General features: G+C 36.9%; 2 protein-coding genes across 2 annotated transcripts; one reads left to right on the top strand and one right to left on the bottom strand.

The window, feature by feature from the left end:
- Nucleotides 1-1,386: 1,386 nt before the first annotated feature.
- On the bottom strand, nucleotides 1,387-6,766 carry LOC144445938 (NADH dehydrogenase [ubiquinone] iron-sulfur protein 5-like). The gene is made up of 3 exons (XM_078135581.1): nucleotides 6,682-6,766; nucleotides 5,117-5,346; nucleotides 1,387-1,744 (listed from the first exon to the last, which is right to left on the bottom strand). Exons 2-3 carry the CDS (start codon nucleotides 5,336-5,338, stop codon nucleotides 1,664-1,666), a joined length of 303 nt encoding a protein of 100 aa, XP_077991707.1. The 5' UTR covers nucleotides 5,339-5,346; nucleotides 6,682-6,766; the 3' UTR covers nucleotides 1,387-1,663.
- Nucleotides 6,767-6,868: 102 nt separating this feature from the next.
- Nucleotides 6,869-17,126, top strand: LOC144446005 (N-acetylglucosamine-6-phosphate deacetylase-like). Its single transcript, XM_078135672.1, has 10 exons — nucleotides 6,869-7,008; nucleotides 8,504-8,605; nucleotides 9,952-9,990; nucleotides 10,697-10,866; nucleotides 11,389-11,555; nucleotides 13,351-13,479; nucleotides 14,709-14,819; nucleotides 15,384-15,502; nucleotides 15,811-15,967; nucleotides 16,661-17,126. The coding sequence occupies exons 1-10, from the start codon at nucleotides 6,900-6,902 to the stop codon at nucleotides 16,782-16,784; spliced, it is 1,227 nt and encodes a 408-aa protein (XP_077991798.1). The 5' UTR covers nucleotides 6,869-6,899; the 3' UTR covers nucleotides 16,785-17,126.
- The last annotated feature ends 2,253 nt before the right edge of the window (nucleotides 17,127-19,379 follow it).

A 19,379-nucleotide genomic window follows, 5' to 3' on the forward strand; every position in this document is an offset into this window, starting at 1 on the left:
CGATCATCAGACACTCTGAGTGTCTGATGATCGCAATATGCGTGAAACTCCGAGTTACACCCAAGAAAGAGTTCCAGTACTACCAAAACTATTACGCTCTGCCACTGCGGTATAGAGCACTGTCTTAGCAGATTGATACTCACCGAGTTATATATATATATACATGTATATATATATATATATATATATATATATATACTATATCAGGGGGAGGGGCATTCATCACGTTTTAGAATTAAAGACAGTACTGACCTATATTAAGAGGATTATGGCAAATGCGGGAAATTCAAACTGCTGTACAGAGCACAAGCTTCTGGGTCTTGTTTTCAGCATTTTTTCTGTGCTCCGAGAAACACACAGGTCATGTATCATGTACAAATTGTTTGTGAATGTCGTAGGATGGTAACTTGATACATAAATTAGTTGAAAATCAGTCTGTTTGTTTCATAGAATGAAAAAAACTTTCCAAATGAGACAAATTCCCCTGCAAACAGCTGCTTAGATTGTCATTTGCATGTGAAAAACCCAGATATAGGGAATGTTTATATTTTGGTGATTACTTGCCAGTGAGTCATCACAAGTTCTCCACCTCCAAACATAGTCAGTCATATGCAAAATAGGGTCCCAGGCGCTGGCAGTTGTCTGTTTAAGTGATGGAAATGGATCAGTCTATTTTCAGTTTTCAGAGTCATGACTTCGTCGGCCCGTTCGAAAAAATCCATCGACCCCATCCCCACCCCGCCCCGGCTCGTGAAATTGACCAGGATCGACCACTGATTAACATGTACAGTGTCTGATTATTGGTATTTTAACACTTTTCAGTGAATATATTGTCGTTATTTGATTAAAATGATACTACAATTACAAACTTTATGGTGGCAGATTCAAAACCAAGCTTTTGCTCAAAATTTAAATTTGTCACTTCACTATCTGCAGATAATTTGACCATTAATTAACATATACACATCTCTTTAGAAGTAACTGACCAATTATTAGTGACTATATATTTGGTTACTGATAAAAAAAATATATTAAAGTTACAGCTAGAGCACTTTTACATTAGATATGATTGGTTTCTTCAGTGATGTTTATCAGTGAAATGTAATTTAGTGTCTTCAAATAAAGTGCTAATGCATAAAAAATGCAGTTATTTTGTCCATGTTAATACAAAATGGGTACATTGTAAATGGGATGACATCACCAGAGATTCTTCCAGACACCCTTGCAGGATATCTCCTCCCCATCCAGCATATTAAATACACATATTACAAAATCTGAAGGTGTGTATTTTTATCACATAATGTACAAAGTGGTTAGGGCATTTACATATAACAATTGACAACATTTTTTTACTTTGGTAGTTGTTTTATTCAACAAACGACAGTCAAACTTTGTAAACTAGAAACACAAAACTACATTTCATTAAGCTTTGTTTTACACCTATCCAAATCTTTCACAATCAAAGTTTGCAAATAATCACCAAATTTGGTCTACAATCTTAGTATACCATTGCTCAATCAGATGATATCGCCATGATATTTGCAATGCAAATGTATGTATGCATTTACACAAAATGTTTGCCTCAAAAAATAAAACTCCATATTTCAATGGTACTACTAACATTCCATGAGAAATCATGTTCATCTATGTACAAGTCATGTGATCACTTCGCCTCATTTGGTGGCCATTTGCCTTCTTTGACAAGTTTGTCCCTTTGTTGCCTTATGGCCAGTCTTCTCAACATCTGAAATTTAATGAAAAATACTGTTTTAGTTTAAAAGTGCAAAAATTATTGATAACAATTAACATCAATATTCTATAAAAGCTCTTGAAATCATGTTATACATGAACATTCACATTATTTTCACTTGTGATACAGTGTATTCTGTTGTATTTTCACTTGTGATACAGTGTATTCTGTTGTATTTTCACTTGTGAACAGTGTATTCTGTTGAATTTTCACTTGTGATACAGTGTATTCTGTTGAATTTTCACTTGTGATACAGTGTATTCGTTGTATTTTCACTTGTGATACATTGTATTCTGTTGTATTTTCACTTGTGATAGTGTATTCTGTTGTATTTTCACTTGTGATACAGTGTATTCTGTTGTATTTTCACTTGTGATACAGTGTATTCTGTTGAATTTTCACTTGTGATACAGTGTATTCTGTTGTATTTTCACTTGTGATACAGTGTATTCTGTTGTATTTTCACTTGTGATACAGTGTATTCTGTTGTATTTTCACTTGTGATACAGTGTATTCTGTTGTATTTTCACTAGTGATACAGTGTATTCTGTTGTATTTTCACTTGTGATACAGTGTATTCTGTTGAATTTTCACTTGTGATAGTGTATTCTGTTGTATTTTCACTTGTGATACAGTGTATTCTGTTGAATTTTCACTTGTGATACAGTGTATTCTGTTGTATTTTCACTTGTGATACAGTGTATTCTGTTGTATTTTCACTTGTGATACAGTGTATTCTGTTGTATTTTCACTTGTGATACAGTGTATTCTGTTGTATTTTCACTTGTGATACAGTGTATTCTGTTGTATTTTCACTTGTGATACAGTGTATTCTGTTGTATTTTCACTTGTGATACAGTGTATTCTGTTGAATTTTCACTTGTGATACAGTGTATTCTGTTGTATTTTCACTTGTGATACAGTGTATTCTGTTGTATTTTCACTAGTGAAACAGTGTATTCTGTTGTATTTTCACTTGTGATACAGTGTATTCTGTTGTATTTTCACTTGTGATACAGTGTATTCTGTTGAATTTTCACTTGTGATAGTGTATTCTGTTGTATTTTCACTTGTGATACAGTGTATTCTGTTGTATTTTCACTAGTGAAACAGTGTATTCTGTTGTATTTTCACTTGTGATACAGTGTATTCTGTTGAATTTTCACTTGTGATACAGTGTATTCTGTTGTATTTTCACTTGTGATACAGTGTATTCTGTTGTATTTTCACTTGTGATAGTGTATTCTGTTGTATTTTCACTTGTGATAGTGTATTCTGTTGTATTTTCACTTGTGATACAGTGTATTCTGTTGTATTTTCACTTGTGATACAGTGTATTCTGTTGTATTTTCACTTGTGATACAGTGTATTCTGTTGAATTTTCACTAGTGATACAGTGTATTCTGTTGAATTTTCACTTGTGATACAGTGTATTCTGTTGAATTTTCACTTGTGATACAGTGTATTCTGTTGTATTTTCACTTGTGATACAGTGTATTCTGTTGAATTTTCACTTGTGATACAGTGTATTCTGTTGTATTTTCACTAGTGATACAGTGTATTCTGTTGAATTTTCACTTGTGATACAGTGTATTCTGTTGAATTTTCACTTGTGATACAGTGTATTCTGTTGTATTTTCACTTGTGATACAGTGTATTCTGTTGTATTTTCACTTGTGATACAGTGTATTCTGTTGAATTTTCACTTGTGATACAGTGTATTCTGTTGTATTTTCACTTGTGATACAGTGTATTCTGTTGTATTTTCACTTGTGATACAGTGTATTCTGTTGTATTTTCACTTGTGATACAGTGTATTCTGTTGTATTTTCACTTGTGATACAGTGTATTCTGTTGAATTTTCACTATTTTTGACCAGTTTTAGCTTTACATCAGTTGTATCATCAGGGAAAAGATTGACTACGTGACGCGTCTTTCATGACCCATGACCTTGGAAGACTTTCTCTGTTTGCTATGTTTGGACACATGCAGTGAATGAAATCATCACAGCTTCATGCAGCAAGTGGCCTAATGTGGTCCAACCTTTGTTTACTACATGTAGCTTTCCTACAAGTGTCTCTCACACAGATTGCAGTAATGGATGTTACAAAAACTGTACAAAAAGTCTTTCAAAGGAACAGTGATAGGGGTAGCACTGTTAGTTCTTATCAACATATAGGGGTAGCACTGTTAGTTCTTATCAACATGTAGGGGTAACACTGTTAGTTCCTATCAACATGTAGGGGTAGCACTGTTAGTTCTTATCAACATGTAGGGCTAGCACTGTTAGTTCTTATCAACATGTAGGGGTAACACTGTTAGTTCCTATCAACATATAGGGGTAGCACTGTTAGTTCTTATCAACATGTAGGGGTAACACTGTTAGTTCCTATCAACATGTAGGGCTAGCACTGTTAGTTCTTATCAACATGTAGGGGTAACACTGTTAGTTCCTATCAACATATAGGGGTAGCACTGTTAGTTCTTATCAACATATAGGGGTAGCACTGTTAGTTCTTATCAACATATAGGGGTAGCACTGTTAGTTCTTATCAACATATAGGGGTAGCACTGTTAGTTCTTATCAACATACAGGGGTAGCACTGTTAGTTCTTATCAACATGTAGGGGTAGCACTGTTAGTTCTTATCAACATGTAGGGCTAGCACTGTTAGTTCTTATCAACATGTAGGGGTAACACTGTTAGTTCCTATCAACATGTAGGGGTAGCACTGTTAGTTCTTATCAACATGTAGGGCTAGCACTGTTAGTTCTTATCAACATGTAGGGGTAACACTGTTAGTTCCTATCAACATATAGGGGTAGCACTGTTAGTTCTTATCAACATATAGGGGTAGCACTGTTAGTTCTTATCAACATGTAGGGGTAGCACTGTTAGCTCCTATCAACATACCGGTATAGGGGTAGCACTGTTAGTTCTTATCAACATATAGGGGTAGCACTGTTAGTTCTTATTAACATATAGGGGTAGCACTGTTAGTTCTTATCAACATGTAGGGGTAGCACTGTTAGTTCTTATCAACATGTAGGGGTATCACTGTTAGCTCCTATCAACATATAGGGGTAGCACTGTTAGTTCTTATCAACATGTAGGGGTATCACTGTTAGCTCCTATCAACATGTAGGGGTATCACTGTTAGCTCCTATCAACATATAGGGGTAGCACTGTTAGTTCTTATTAACATGTATGATGTAGGGGTAGCACTGTTAGTTCTTATCAACATATAGGGGTAGCACTGTTAGTTCTTATCAACATGTAGGGGTAGAACTGGTAGTTCTTATCAACATATAGGGGTAGTACTGTTAGTTCTTATCAACATGTAGGGGTAGAACTGGTAGTTCGTACCTTCTTTTCATTGTTTCCACATTCTTTGAAGTCTTCCCACTCTGGGTAACATTCAACATATGCTCTCTTGCTTCCCAAACCATCGGCACATTGCAGGAAATCAACTTCAAACTGAGCACATGTTTGGATTGGTCTTCCATTGCGCATGAAATATTTCTCCCGTAGATTATGGCCATTTATACGCTTGTCCCAATCCCACTTTGGTAAATGGAAGAGTGGCATTGTGCTCCCTGTTTGATGAAAATAACAACAATGATTTACTAATTTTTGTCACCTGAAATAGAATTTACTGTCTGGGCATATATGTATTCATAGCAATCACAATTACATGTACATGTATTCACTTTTACCTTATGTTAGAGTGTCATGTTAGAGGGACGAGGGTTACCACTGGCCACGTCTGGTAGGGGTGTGTGGCCAATGAATGCTGTCAACCCCAGACCCCATTTTAGACCAATTTTGACCCAAAACCAATACCCCGTCTAGACTGTTCAACATTTTAGAAAACCCCATTTTAGAACAATGTTGAACGATGGATGCAATGTTGCGCATGCACAGTTAACGTACCAATGCATTATGGGACCCCATTTTAGACCAAACAAAATAAAAAATTGTGAAACGTGGACTCCATTTTAGACTCATTAGCTCTCAAAAGACAGTAACCATTTTAGACCATTGTCACCAAAGAGCGAAAACTCCTACCCCAAAGGGTGGCACATATACCCAATAGATGGGAGTACCCCACCCCCACTGGGGGGGAGGGGTATCTGTTATATACTTTCTAGACATTTCGGCACCTGGCCATTTCGTCCTGTCATTTCAGGTCCACTTTCTCTGTACCCTGGACGTTTCGGTACCAGTATCCTGGTCATTTCGTTTCCCCTTATTTTAGCATAAATTCATTACCAGTTTAACCCTAACCTAACCCTCACCGAACCGTCCAGGGCACTGGTGCCTGTCGAAACGTCAAGGCAAGAAACAAAGTCAATGTACAGTATACTCTGTCTGAAAGCAGGACTACAAAGCTAAATCAACCCTCTACTCTATGTGGCTAGTCGGACAAATGTAGACTATACATATGTTATATGTATACACTTACGAATGTACAAGATTGTATTGTAATATGTACACGATTTGACTACTCACGGGTCTATTATATGCAATAATACTATAATTACATCCATGGACTACTGCACTTCATTCACAACAACATAACATACTTCATGTCTTCGACCTGAGATAGAATAATGTAGTTTTAAAATACTACATTGTTTTCCTGTTAACAAAATTTGCGTCGAGCATGAGATAACAGTCGCCAGTAAATTATCGTTACTTCAATATTTCAGTCTGGTATTGGATTTTGAAGTTTCATGCCTGCAAAACATTGAGGTACCCCACTTCCAATAATCAATATTCCATGGTCGTCAGGTCCCTCACTGTTCACATAGGCATACTTTTTAGAGAACACAAGGGAACATCTCATCTTTTACAGAACGATGGTTCGTGATCTTACAGAAATTGTTAATATTGCCATTAACGCATCGAAGTGCATGCATGGTGCTTACCTGCTACTAACGCCGATTTTTCGTCAAAGACAATAACTGACCGGTGTACGGTAGACTTTCAGAAGGTATGATGGCCGCCTAATTCGCGCGTTTTCTCGCGAGATCTGCTGGTTTGTCACCTGATTTTCAATCTCACAACACAACACAGCTGATGAGCTAGCTCAGCTGGATGATCGATAGCAGACGTGTACACAAGTCAATGGTCATTCAAACTGGAAATGTCTGATTCAAAAATGATCTGCGTGACATGCAAACAGCTAGTTGCACCGGCGGGACAGTTGCTTACTGGGAATTATAGCTTACTAATTAAAAATGGAGTCTTTATAGGTATGTTTTTGCATTTGATTTTTTTTCAAACTCGATGATAGCTAGGGGCAATAATTAAATAGCGTTAGTTTCGATTTGTCCTTGTTCTCGTGCTTGCATACGGAGTAAGTTGTCCCTTTGGTCTCAGCTTTGGTGTTGAGCGAAACGCGTGTCCCCCGTCTGCAAGCAGGACTATGTTTAACTGCAAAACAAAAGTAACACTACAATTATTGCAGCTCGTCCGAAGTCGCATGATTGCATGACTATGACTGTCTAATAAATGAATATGTCAATTCAAGATCATGAAAAATACAGAAGCAGAAATGGGTTATATGTATAATATGACCTGAGAACTATTACGTGTTCAGTTCTACTGTTGTATCAACTCATTTAACACATTATCAGGTTTAAATTATGTATTAAAATAGATTTTCTTTACTTGTAATATTATTTTTCTGGATACTGATTTTATTTGATTTCACTTATATCATCTGAGTTGTGTAACTTTTAGCATGGAGGTATAAAAATAGACCTCCATGCTTTTACTAATTCCTCTGTGAATTATTATGTGTTTGAATAAACTATTGATCCATGGATTTAGTGCATTATCACTAATACATCCATTGGATTGCGATTGACTTCACCCCAATATTAACTCGTCCCAATTTCAACTCACCCCAATATTAACTCGTCCCAATTTCAACTCACCCCAATATTAACTCGTCCCAATTTCAACTCACCCCAATATTAACTCGTCCCAATTTCAACTCGTCTCAATCCCTTTCAAAATCATGTAGTAAAGTAATTTGCAGATCTTTCCAATATGATTTACATACATGTATGAAAATCAGGAATGCACTGATAGAAGCCTACATGTAAAATACATATTAAAACAAGGTATACAGGTCTATCCCCCTGGTTAGTTGTGCCCATAATTCATCTTGATTCCCATTGTAATATAATGGATTTATTGACCTACACGAAGGCCTATAGTCACACAAGCTCAATAAAAGAAATTCATTCGTTAAGGACAATCCCCCCCCTCCCCCTAAATGAACGTTAACAAGTGTGATGACATCAACACATTTATATATCATATAAACCATAGTGAAAATTGTAGCAGTCACACTACTACTATCAATGCAGTGTAAACACATAGAAAGCACAATAAAATGCTACCAGAATCCCAGCACTGTATATCTCATTAGCAGTAAATTTAATGAACTTATCAACTTCTCAGTAGTAAATGACAGAACCTGTTATCACTGAAGGCATGACAGTTTTCTAAGTTTGGTAAGAAGTGTGAATATGAAATCAGCAATCACATTGACACCAGACTCCCCCCCCCCTTCCATAACAAATAAAGTTCATTTATTGAGCTTCTACAACATTGTGTGATTGACCATAAGCACCAAGAAATCTTACTAAGATAATCTGCCTCACATTTCGCCTGTAACTTTGCTTACTATATGCAAATATCCAACGTCATCAAATATTAATTTCAATTTGATCTTAGACATTGTTGAAGGAGATAATGATGTGACCAAATCAGCAGACCAGCATTATAGTGCAGAGCTAGTAACACCTGGGTTTATTGACATCCACCACCATGGCATGGGTATGTATACTGTAGAATGGGTTTATTGACATCCACCACCATGGCATGGGTATGTATACTGTAGAATGGGTTTATTGACATCCACCACCATGGCATGGGTATGTATACTGTAGGATGGGTTTATTGACATCCACCACCATGGCATGGGTATGTATACTGTAGAATGGGTTTATTGACATCCACCACCATGGCATGGGTATGTATACTGTAGGATGGGTTTATTGACATCCACCACCATGGCATGGGTATGTATACTGTAGGATGGGTTTATTGACACTCACCACCATGGCATGGGTATGTATACAGTAGGATGGATTTATTGACATTCACCAACATGGCATGGGTATGTATACAGTTGGATGGATTTATTGACATTGACCACCATGGCATGGGTATGTATACAGGTGGATGGATTTATTGACATTCACCACCATGGCATGGGTATGTATACAGTAGGATGGATTTATTGACATTCACCACCATGGCATGGGTATGCATACAGTTGGATGGATTTATTGACATTCACCACCATGGCATGGGTATGTATACAGTAGGATGGATTTATTGACATTCACCACCATGGCATGGGTATGTATACAGTAGGATGGATTTATTGACATTCACCACCATGGCATGGGTATGTATACAGTTGGATGGATTTATTGACGTCATTGACCACCATGGTATGGGTATGTATACAGGTGGATGGATTTATTGACACTCACCACCATGGCATGGGTATGTATACTGTTGGATTGGTTTATTGACATTCACCACCATGGCATGGGTATGTATACAGTTAGAAGGATTTATTGACATTCACCACCATGGCATGGGTATGTATACAGGTGGATGGATTTATTGACATTCACCACCATGGCATGGGTATGTATACAGGTGGATGGATTTATTGACATTCACCACCATGGCATGGGTATGTATACAGGTCTTGTAGGATGGGTTACCCTGGGACTCTCACTACTGGGGCTCTTCTACATTAGACCACCCAGACAAGAGGCTGGGAAAGCACACTGGAAGTCAGAGTATACATTTCTTCCAAGTCATAAAAATGGGTTTATGAGGCCTGTTTGTTGTAATTAAGATGTATCCCTCGCTTGAGAAGTGATAACCTGTCATGAAAGCACCTAAATTATTTAGTCTGCAATGTTGGACGTAGAAGTATTTCCCAGCATGCACTGTTCTAGAAGCTACTTGCTGTGAGGGCGAGTTGGAATCTCATTTCCCCAGACTCTTGCCTGGGGTGGTCTCATAGGCAGAGCCCTCAGTGGTGAGAGTAGAATGCCTAAGGACATTTAAAATTATGTTATGTCTGCTCTTTTTCTCAGGTGGAGCTTCTGACTTAGTTGATTTTTGGAAACATCCAGGTAGGTCAAAGTTTAACAAACAGATTCTGTTTTCACTGTCAAATATTGTCACTTTTATAGTGTTGTCACTTCCTCTGATATTAATGATAACTATAGTGATGAAAATGATAGCTATAGAATGATTATGATAATCTAATATATCATTGTATTGTCAATGATTTTCTGTATGCAGATCTGGGGGAGGGGGCTCTCATAGAAAGGTACAAGTTTAGGTATGTGCAACCATAGACAGTGGAAGGGTCTCCCCTTGGGTACTCAACATTTTCCTGAAAAATTCCTAAAGATGGTCAACTTTTCATCTGAAAATTCCCTAATCATGGGGTCGAATAACATAGGAAATGTACCCATGCTTTAGACAAATCATCACAGTATAAGAATAAAGGTAAATGACTCAGAGATTTTCCACAAGAGTTTTAGTATCTTTGTGACTGAAAATCCTAACAATATATCATTTTTGGGGATTATACTTGGGTCGATGTTTTCAACTTGGGCCGCACAACCCCATATGAAAATATTGGGAGTCCTGCCCCCACCCCACCCCATGGCGAATGTCTCTTAGAAGATTAGAATAAAAAGGAATGTTTGGCTAAAAGATACAATGAAAACCTTTTAAAATGACCAATACCCTGTCTGATATGGACTCAATCTACACAAAGTCTACTCCAGCAATTTAACTACTTTTTTCCTGGCTCTTTTATTTTTATAGAATATTCTCAGAACAATTTTCCAAAATCTGGGGTCACCTCCTTTCTTGCTACAATGGTATATCCCAAAGATGCTGATGCTGCTGGAACAGAGGAAACCATTCAGAAAATAGAGAATATTGTGGGGAGAACTGATGGTAGGGGTGCTGTATGTGAAGGGATCAATGGAGAGGCAAGAATATTCATTATCTATTGCTACCTGTATATGCCAACTTTAATACTAAAACAACTCAATGCTACCATAGCATTCCACTGTCTATGATGCTATATAGCATTACACAATACTTATTAAAATAACATACATGCATATATATAATATATTTACTGACCTGGTGATTGATGCGCTGTCAACAGGGTGAAAGCTAGTCAGAACTTTTAGAAACACTTTGAGTTGAGTTTTGTTGAGACCATCCATTTTTCTATTGTGTTCATGTGTCACATATGTAAATACACACATACACAAATATATATATATATACACACACACACACACATGCATGTACACATACATACATACATACACATACACATGTGCACATATAAATATACATGCGTTCATATGCACGCACGCACACACACACACACATACACATACATACATACATACATACATACATACATACATAATATTATACACATCATCTTACATGTATAAAGATTTAATAATTCACATTATTGCCTTGATTTATGCAAGGGACCAATTGTGAATGATCTAGGTGGTCTGCCTTCAAGTGACACAGCCATGTCAATCCCAGAATTCCAAGCACTACTTGATAAGATGCCAAGTTGTAAACTAATGACAATAAGTCCACATGTTGACGTGAAATCTGGTTATCAAAGAATAAAACTACTTCTAGAAAGGTGAGCATTCACTCCATACAGCCTGTATACTCTAGTCTTTGTAGTACACTGGATGGCAAGCATTCACTCCATACAGCCTGTATACTCTATCTAGTCTTTATAGTACACTGGATGGCAAGCATTCACTCCATACAGCCTGTATACTCTAGTCTTTATAGTACACTGGATGGCAAGCATTCACTCCATACAGTCTGTGTACTCTAGTCTTTGCAGTACACTGGATGGCAAGCATTCACTCCATACAGCCTGTGTGCTCTAGTCTTTGCAGTACACTGGATGGCATTAGCATTCACTCCATACAGCCTGTGTGCTCTAGTCTTTGCAGTACACTGGATGGCATTAGCATTCACTCCATACAGCCTGTGTGCTCTAGTCTTTGCAGTACACTGGATGGCAAGCATTCACTCCATACAGCCTGTGTACTCTAGTCTTTGCAGTACACTGGATGGCAAGCATTCTGTCCATACAGCCTGTGTACTCTAGTCTTTGCAGTACACTGGATGGCAAGTATTCTGTCCATATGCATACAGCCTGTGTACTCTAGTCTTTGCAGTACACTGGATGGCATTAGCATTCACTCCATACAGCCTGTGTACTCTAGTCTTTGCAGTACACTGGATGGCAAGCATTCACTCCATACAGCCTGTGTACTCTAGTCTTTGCAGTACACTGGATGGCATTAGCATTCACTCCATACAGTCTGTGTACTCTAGTCTTTGCAGTATACTGGATGGCAAGCATTCACTCCATACAGCCTGTGTACTCTAGTCTTTGCAGTACACTGGATGGCATTAGCATTCACTCCATACAGCCTGTGTACTCTAGTCTTTGCAGTACACTGGATGGCAAGCATTCACTCCATACAGCCTGTGTACTCTAGTCTTTGCAGTACACTGGATGGCAAGCATTCACTCCATACAGCCTGTGTACTCTAGTCTTTGCAGTACACTGGATGGCAAGCATTCACTCCATACAGCCTGTGTACTCTAGTCTTTGCAGTACACTGGATGGCATTAGCATTCACTCCATACAGTCTGTGTACTCTAGTCTTTGTAGTACACTGGATGGCAAGCATTCACTCCATACAGCCTGTGTACTCTAGTCTTTGCAGTACACTGGATGGCAAGCATTCTGTCCATACAGCCTGTGTACTCTAGTCTTTGCAGTACACTGGATGGCAAGTATTCTGTCCATATGCATACAGCCTGTGTACTCTAGTCTTTGCAGTACACTGGATGGCATTAGCATTCACTCCATACAGCCTGTGTACTCTAGTCTTTGCAGTACACTGGATGGCAAGCATTCACTCCATACAGCCTGTGTACTCTAGTCTTTGCAGTACACTGGATGGCATTAGCATTCACTCCATACAGTCTGTGTACTCTAGTCTTTGCAGTATACTGGATGGCAAGCATTCACTCCATACAGTCTGTGTACTCTAGTCTTTGCAGTACACTGGATGGCATTAGCATTCACTCCATACAGCCTGTGTACTCTAGTCTTTGCAGTACACTGGATGGCAAGCATTCACTCCATACAGCCTGTGTACTCTAGTCTTTGCAGTACACTGGATGGCATTAGCATTCACTCCATACAGTCTGTGTACTCTAGTCTTTGCAGTATACTGGATGGCAAGCATTCACTCCATACAGTCTGTGTACTCTAGTCTTTGCAGTATACTGGATGGCAAGTATTCTGTCCATATGCATACAGCCTGTGTACTCTAGTCTTTGTAGTAGAATTGTTGGGTACTTGATGGGTACTTGTTCACTTTAATTGTTATCTTTCTGGACAGGGGTATTGTACCATCACTTGGTCACGATAGGGAAGCCACAGAGCAAGAAATCCTTGGTGCTCTAAGATTGGCACCATCAACTCAATTTCACATTACACATCTTTGTAATGTGTGTAACTTTCACCATAGGTAAGTTATGACAACTCTTTCATGTAGTAAAAGAAAAGCTTACCATCACATTTTTTCTAATGTGTACTTGATCTTTCTCTTTGATGATTTAGACTGCATAATGAAGTTAGTTATCATAGTCAGTTTTATTGTCATGTACTGTAGTTCATTTTCCTAAAAGATTATTAAGTGCATCGTTGGATGTCTTGACAATTAGGGAAAGAAAAAGCTCTCCAAAATATCTCCTTTGTATTTCAAATTTCATTCCATTGATATTCAAATCATAATGATCACTGTTTCTGAGAAGTTTTAACTCCAGTTGTCAAAGAAAATTTTCTGTTGTTTCATATCGTCTAATATGACAGTCATGTAAATTACAATTACCACAGTAGCTTGATAAGTCATACATGTAAGAGAGATGTATTCACGGTTCTGAAATCATGTATATTTCACACACACACACACACACACACACACAATAACTTATTTGTTACTACCTGATTGTTTTTTGAAAGTGCTCACAAAGTTCATAATACACATTCTGCAGTCAGAGCTAGAGATGAACTACCGGTACATCCAAAAAAAGACAGCACAGATTTTTAAGAAACTGTTTGTATATAATGGAGTAAAAATATGAAAATATGGAGTGTACTACTCTTCAGTCTTTTTAAACATAAATGTAAATGACATCATTTCGTAAATAGTTTTGTAGTTGTCAATTGGTCCTTGACTACCAATTCCATTTATGGCTTCCTATACAGTTGTATTTGTTTACTTCTATGTATTTTAGTTTTTAAATTTTTCTCTCATCTCAACATCTGTGTAAGAAGAGCCTTTGGCTTAACAGTATATCAAGTTTAAATAAACACTATTAAGTCAAGGATTAATTCCCCCCCCCCCCCCTTTCTGTCCAGTCTTTTTGTGAGTGTTTCTTGTGGTTTGTATATTTTATTTTTTGGCAAAATTTGAATAAAATTTGTTAATGGGAAAAAAGGATGAATTATACAAGGTGTGTAAGTGTCAAGTTATGTATTCTACTAACTAGTCGGCTCTATTTGGAGTGATTATATCTTACTAATACCACGGCTCTATTTGGAGTGATGACTTGATGATATTCATTATACAACATTCCAATCTCACATTTACATAGAAGCACTCACATTCATGCTCAAACCAGGTCACATTGATCTGTTGTCAGGGGCAACATAATATTATAATAGTAATACATTGTACATTGCATTCTATTTCAGAACTCCCAGTCTTGTAAACTTTGGTCTCACAGAAGAGTTCCCACGGATACCAGACTATGAAGGTCTACAGCAGACACCCACAATTGAAGTAATTGGGGATCTTCGTCATGTGTTAGTATATCCTTCAGTCCTCTTTTCATGTTCTTTCCATACCAACTTTCAGCAACATTTTGCTGTTTTATCAGTATGTGTTGAATTTATGTTCAAATGAAATGTGTCCAATGTCCTAGACTGATCCTTAGAAAGGAAAGCACTTTGACAAGTCAAAAAAATGTGAGAACATTTTGGCAAAGGTCAAACCCAGGCAAATATGTTTAAGTGTTGGGGTACAAGCACTCGTGAAGTTGCTAGATCATACAGAACTATATCTATGACAATGAGGCTGAACAGTGAACAACCAACACAACTCTGTTGTTCACTGTTTGGTATGACGGGCTCACTGTCGTTGTTGTAGTTCTTAATGATCTAGCAATTTCACAAGCACCTGTTGGTGGGGGTAGGGTGGGGTGGGGTTGGGGTAGGGTGGGGGAGGGCTAGTCACAATTGGTACTCAGATTTTAATGTTTTTTGGCATGATACAATGTTCCAAATCATACTCACAAACCAATAATACATAGATCTCTCGGTCACTGACCAGACATTCTCAACACTTCTTTTATTTCATCTATCTACCAGACATGCAATGACCATCTCTGCAATACTGAAGGCAAGACATTTCAGTAATATAGCATTTATATCAGATTGCACTGCAGAGTCTAAGCCTGGAGAGAAAGTCAGCTACAATAATAGAGAAAGTAAGTTTTCTTTTAACATAGAATACACACCTCAGGGACAAATTTCACTGAATATCAAACTTCTTCAATTCTCTCCAAACTTTGCAATTATCAAAGATTGTTTTTGGTCCTTTTGAAATAAAAAAAAAGAAATCTAGTGGTTCATTGCCTTGATTTCAAAGAAACTGACAATCTTTGTATTTTCCCATACAGTGAACACACAAGCTGGGGACTCTGTCTTCGACTGAAGGCTTGTTTTACATACAATGAGCTGATTGACACAGCTAAAGTTGTTATAACATGAAGTATTATTCAATTATTTCTTACAGTGCAAGTATCGGAGGATGGTAAATGTTTATACATATCTGGAACCAATACACTGGCAGGAAGTTGTTGTTCTGTAATGGACGCCTTCCTGTCATTGGTTGATGTATTTAATGTTAATATAGCAGAAGCCGTTGCCATGGTGTCTGAAACACCAGCAAGGTGGGTACTCATCAGTGTGCTTACAGTACTTCCAATCAAAGTATGAACAATGATATGAAACCATATTGATACATCACTGAACTTGTCTTGATGAATTGATATAGACTTAGGTATAGTAGTCATAAACATTACCTACACTCTCATTAAAGATTATGCCACACAACATGCATTGAATTATTCATTATAACTAAACCTAGACACTCTCTGTCTCCGGAGTGTTGAAAGGGCTGTTCAGGTATGTACCAATATCAACCACATAACTGTACTTGAATATCCTTGTACTGTGCATGCCCTAATCAACTAAGGACTAATGATTCGTGGCGTGTTACTATGACCACTCCCAATCACTCGGGACTTTGCGATAACATGGAGCATTGCAATAAGATGTCGTCAACAAATGGTTAGCCCTATGTGGTCACTGAGGGCCCACAGTACAAGGATAGTCCAGTACAAATTATGCAGTAGACATACATACAAAACAGTCCTTTTAGCAATGCGAAGCTCCTAGGACTAGGAGAGAGTCTAAAATAAAGCCAATCTATTGGCTGACATAATCTCAGCTAGATGTAGGGTGATGTCTAACAACAACAAACCTTGGTTACTAAGTGTCACATTAAAAATGTGTTATGATTGAAGTTATCACACACTTAATCAATCTTATGGCTGTCTGTCTTTTCCTACTGTTATTTTCAGAATAGCTAAGTTGGACCATGTTGGCAAGATTGAGGTTGGAAGAAGGGCAGACTTGTTGTTATTTGATGATAAACTTAAACTTCAAAAAACTTTGATTGCTGGAGAAGTGGTCTACTCAGTTTGAAGTTAAGAAGAATGTATTGTATAAATATCTAGGTTTCAAAATGGAATAAGACATTTGGAATAAGACATTTTTTTAATGGTGGTGTAATTATGTAACATTCCATGAATTACTGATTTCAGGTAGAATGTAGACCCCCCACCCCCACCCCCTGATAGCCTCTAGACTAGTTTCAAAGCCACAGATAGCCTCTAGACTAGGTCCTACTGGAAAGTCTGAATGGCATTTAATCATTCTCAGTCAGTGTTCAACAGTTGAAAATTTTATTCCATATTACTTGACATCAGTGTGTGCTCTCTAATAGTCAATTTCATTTGATGTGCCACTGACACACAGTACTTAACTTTCTAGTGGTGCAAAAGACTTGCTCAAGTTTCTGGGCTTTTTCATTTTATTTGAATAAAAAAAATTGTTTTAAAAACAATTGTGTTCTTTTATGAAATAGTGATCTGAGTGAGTGATTGTAAACAGTCAGGTGAATAATAAACCCTTGGGAGACTACTAGTACTTGTAACTGGGGAAAATGAAAAAATTAGAAATTTTCCTTTTACAAAATTTGAAATGTTTTGTTGTTCATTTCAAATTTTGTAAAGGAAAATGAACAATAAATTCAAAACATTTGATGATTACAAGAAAGTAAAAAACATTCCCAAGGGACTAATCCCAGTCTTGTGGTTTAATATCTAGTGGTCCCTATAACAAGAAAACATGGTTTGTATCATTTTGACTTGCATATTAACAAGTTACTAGTATTGTAATGTCATAGAGGGCGCACTCGACCAAGTACACTATTCTAGTTTGACTTGGAAAGCCCTGGAGAAACATGAGTCAAATGACGTCAAGTAACTTTTCAATATTTTTAATTTATTTTGACAGAATGAACCTAACAGATTGACATGTACAACAGCAAATTTATTTTTTGTGCTATAATAGGGTAGGTTTTAGAATATTACTCTTGTTTAGAAATCTCTTTTTATATATATTAAGCTACAAGTGCTGGCTTATAAGCAAAACTGTGCCACTAAATCATCAGTAACTACTGGGGCATCAAAGAAATCCATGCAACATAGATTATGAACCCTACAATAACAAAAAATCATGATACTATCAAATCAAATACAGTGATACATTGCTATATTTCAAACCCAGATCAAAGAAAGAAATCATCTTTATACATTGGTTTTATGATATTCAAGGTATCTCATTTTTATCTACAATTTTTTTTTATAATAAAGATTTAACACATTTTCAATTATTTGCACATAATTTTTATTATATTCCTTCAAAATGAAACATTATCCTGAATTATATTATAGCATTACCAATTCCAGTGAATTTTGTGACGTCATCGCTGTACATTATTACTGATAATGTACTCCGTTATTGGGCATCGCGGCCCCGGAACGCGCATAACAATACAAGCTTATTTGTTCTGTTTCTTCATACGACTAGGTATTTTTTCGAAATGTATGTTGTTACTTATGATTGTCATTTCCACTGTTTTAAAATACAACGCATTCATGAAACAAATTTGTGTTCACAGCAGTTCATTGGAATGTATATGTGTGTGTACGTGTACGTATGTGTGTCGCTATGATTAGTATTCAGCTTCCGGGCTGAACATGGCAGACGATGTTCAGCGCTGTGTATATTATACGTTGTTTTGCGTTTCACGGTCTACAAATTCACTGGAATTGGCAAAACTATAAAATAATAACAATAATGTACGTCCTCCTAGTCCATAATGGACTCAAGCAAACTTTGCACTCCATAATGGGCTCGGCTGTTGCCTCGCCCATTATGTTGTTCAAAGTTTGCTTTCGTCCATTATGGGCTGGGAGGGCGTACATTATTGTTTAAATATTCTGTTAGGTAATTATATTATATTATATTATACTATATTATATTATATTATATTATACATAACCTTTTCACTACTAAACTCCGAGATGAAAAGTTTCACGACTCAAATCTTCTTTGTCCTAGTTAGTCATCACATGATTATAAAAATAAATTATTGGATCATTAAAGGGCCCACAAGATTTGAAATACAATTTTTTAAAATAAAAATGTATGTGTGGTTAAAAAAAGACACTGAATCTCTTATGTGCTTTTATGAGAATTACACCAATGCCAAGTATTGATAGAATTCATAATTACACCAATGCCAAGTATTGATAGAATTCATAATTATACCAATGCCAAGTATTGATAGAATTCATAATTACACCAATGCCAAGTATTGATAGAATTCATAATTACACCAATGCCAAGTATTGATAGAATTCAGAATTACACCAATGCCAAGTATTGATAGAATTCAGAATTACACCAATGCCAAGTATTGATAGAATTCAGAATTACACCAATGCCAAGTACTGATAGAATTCAGAATTACACCAATGCCAAGTATTGATAGAATTCAGAATTACACCAATGCCAAGTATTGATAGAATTCAGAATTACACCAATGCCAAGTATTGATAGAATTCAGAATTACACCAATGCCAAGTATTGATAGAATTCAGAATTACACCAATGCCAAGTATTGATAGAATTCAGAATTACACCAATGCCAAGTACTGATAGAATTCAGAA

The sequence above is a fragment of the Glandiceps talaboti genome, chromosome 14, assembly GCF_964340395.1.
Source record: "Glandiceps talaboti chromosome 14, keGlaTala1.1, whole genome shotgun sequence".
In the NCBI taxonomy this organism is placed as follows: domain Eukaryota; kingdom Metazoa; phylum Hemichordata; class Enteropneusta; family Spengelidae; genus Glandiceps; species Glandiceps talaboti.

What these genes read in the sequence shown, in the direction of transcription:
- LOC144446005 (XM_078135672.1), top strand. Translation starts at nt 6,900, where the DNA reads ATGTCTGATTCAAAAATGATCTGCGTGACATGCAAACAGCTAGTTGCA. An exon ending in CATCCACCACCATGGCATGG is followed by an intron (nt 8,606 to 9,951) that starts GTATGTATACTG and finishes TCTTTTTCTCAG; the next exon opens with GTGGAGCTTCTGACTTAGTT. An exon ending in TGATTTTTGGAAACATCCAG is followed by an intron (nt 9,991 to 10,696) that starts GTAGGTCAAAGT and finishes TTATTTTTATAG; the next exon opens with AATATTCTCAGAACAATTTT.
- LOC144445938 (XM_078135581.1), bottom strand. Translation starts at nt 5,338, where the DNA reads ATGCCACTCTTCCATTTACCAAAGTGGGATTGGGACAAGCGTATAAAT. An exon ending in GTGGAAACAATGAAAAGAAG is followed by an intron (nt 1,745 to 5,116) that starts GTACGAACTACC and finishes ATTAAATTTCAG; the next exon opens with ATGTTGAGAAGACTGGCCAT.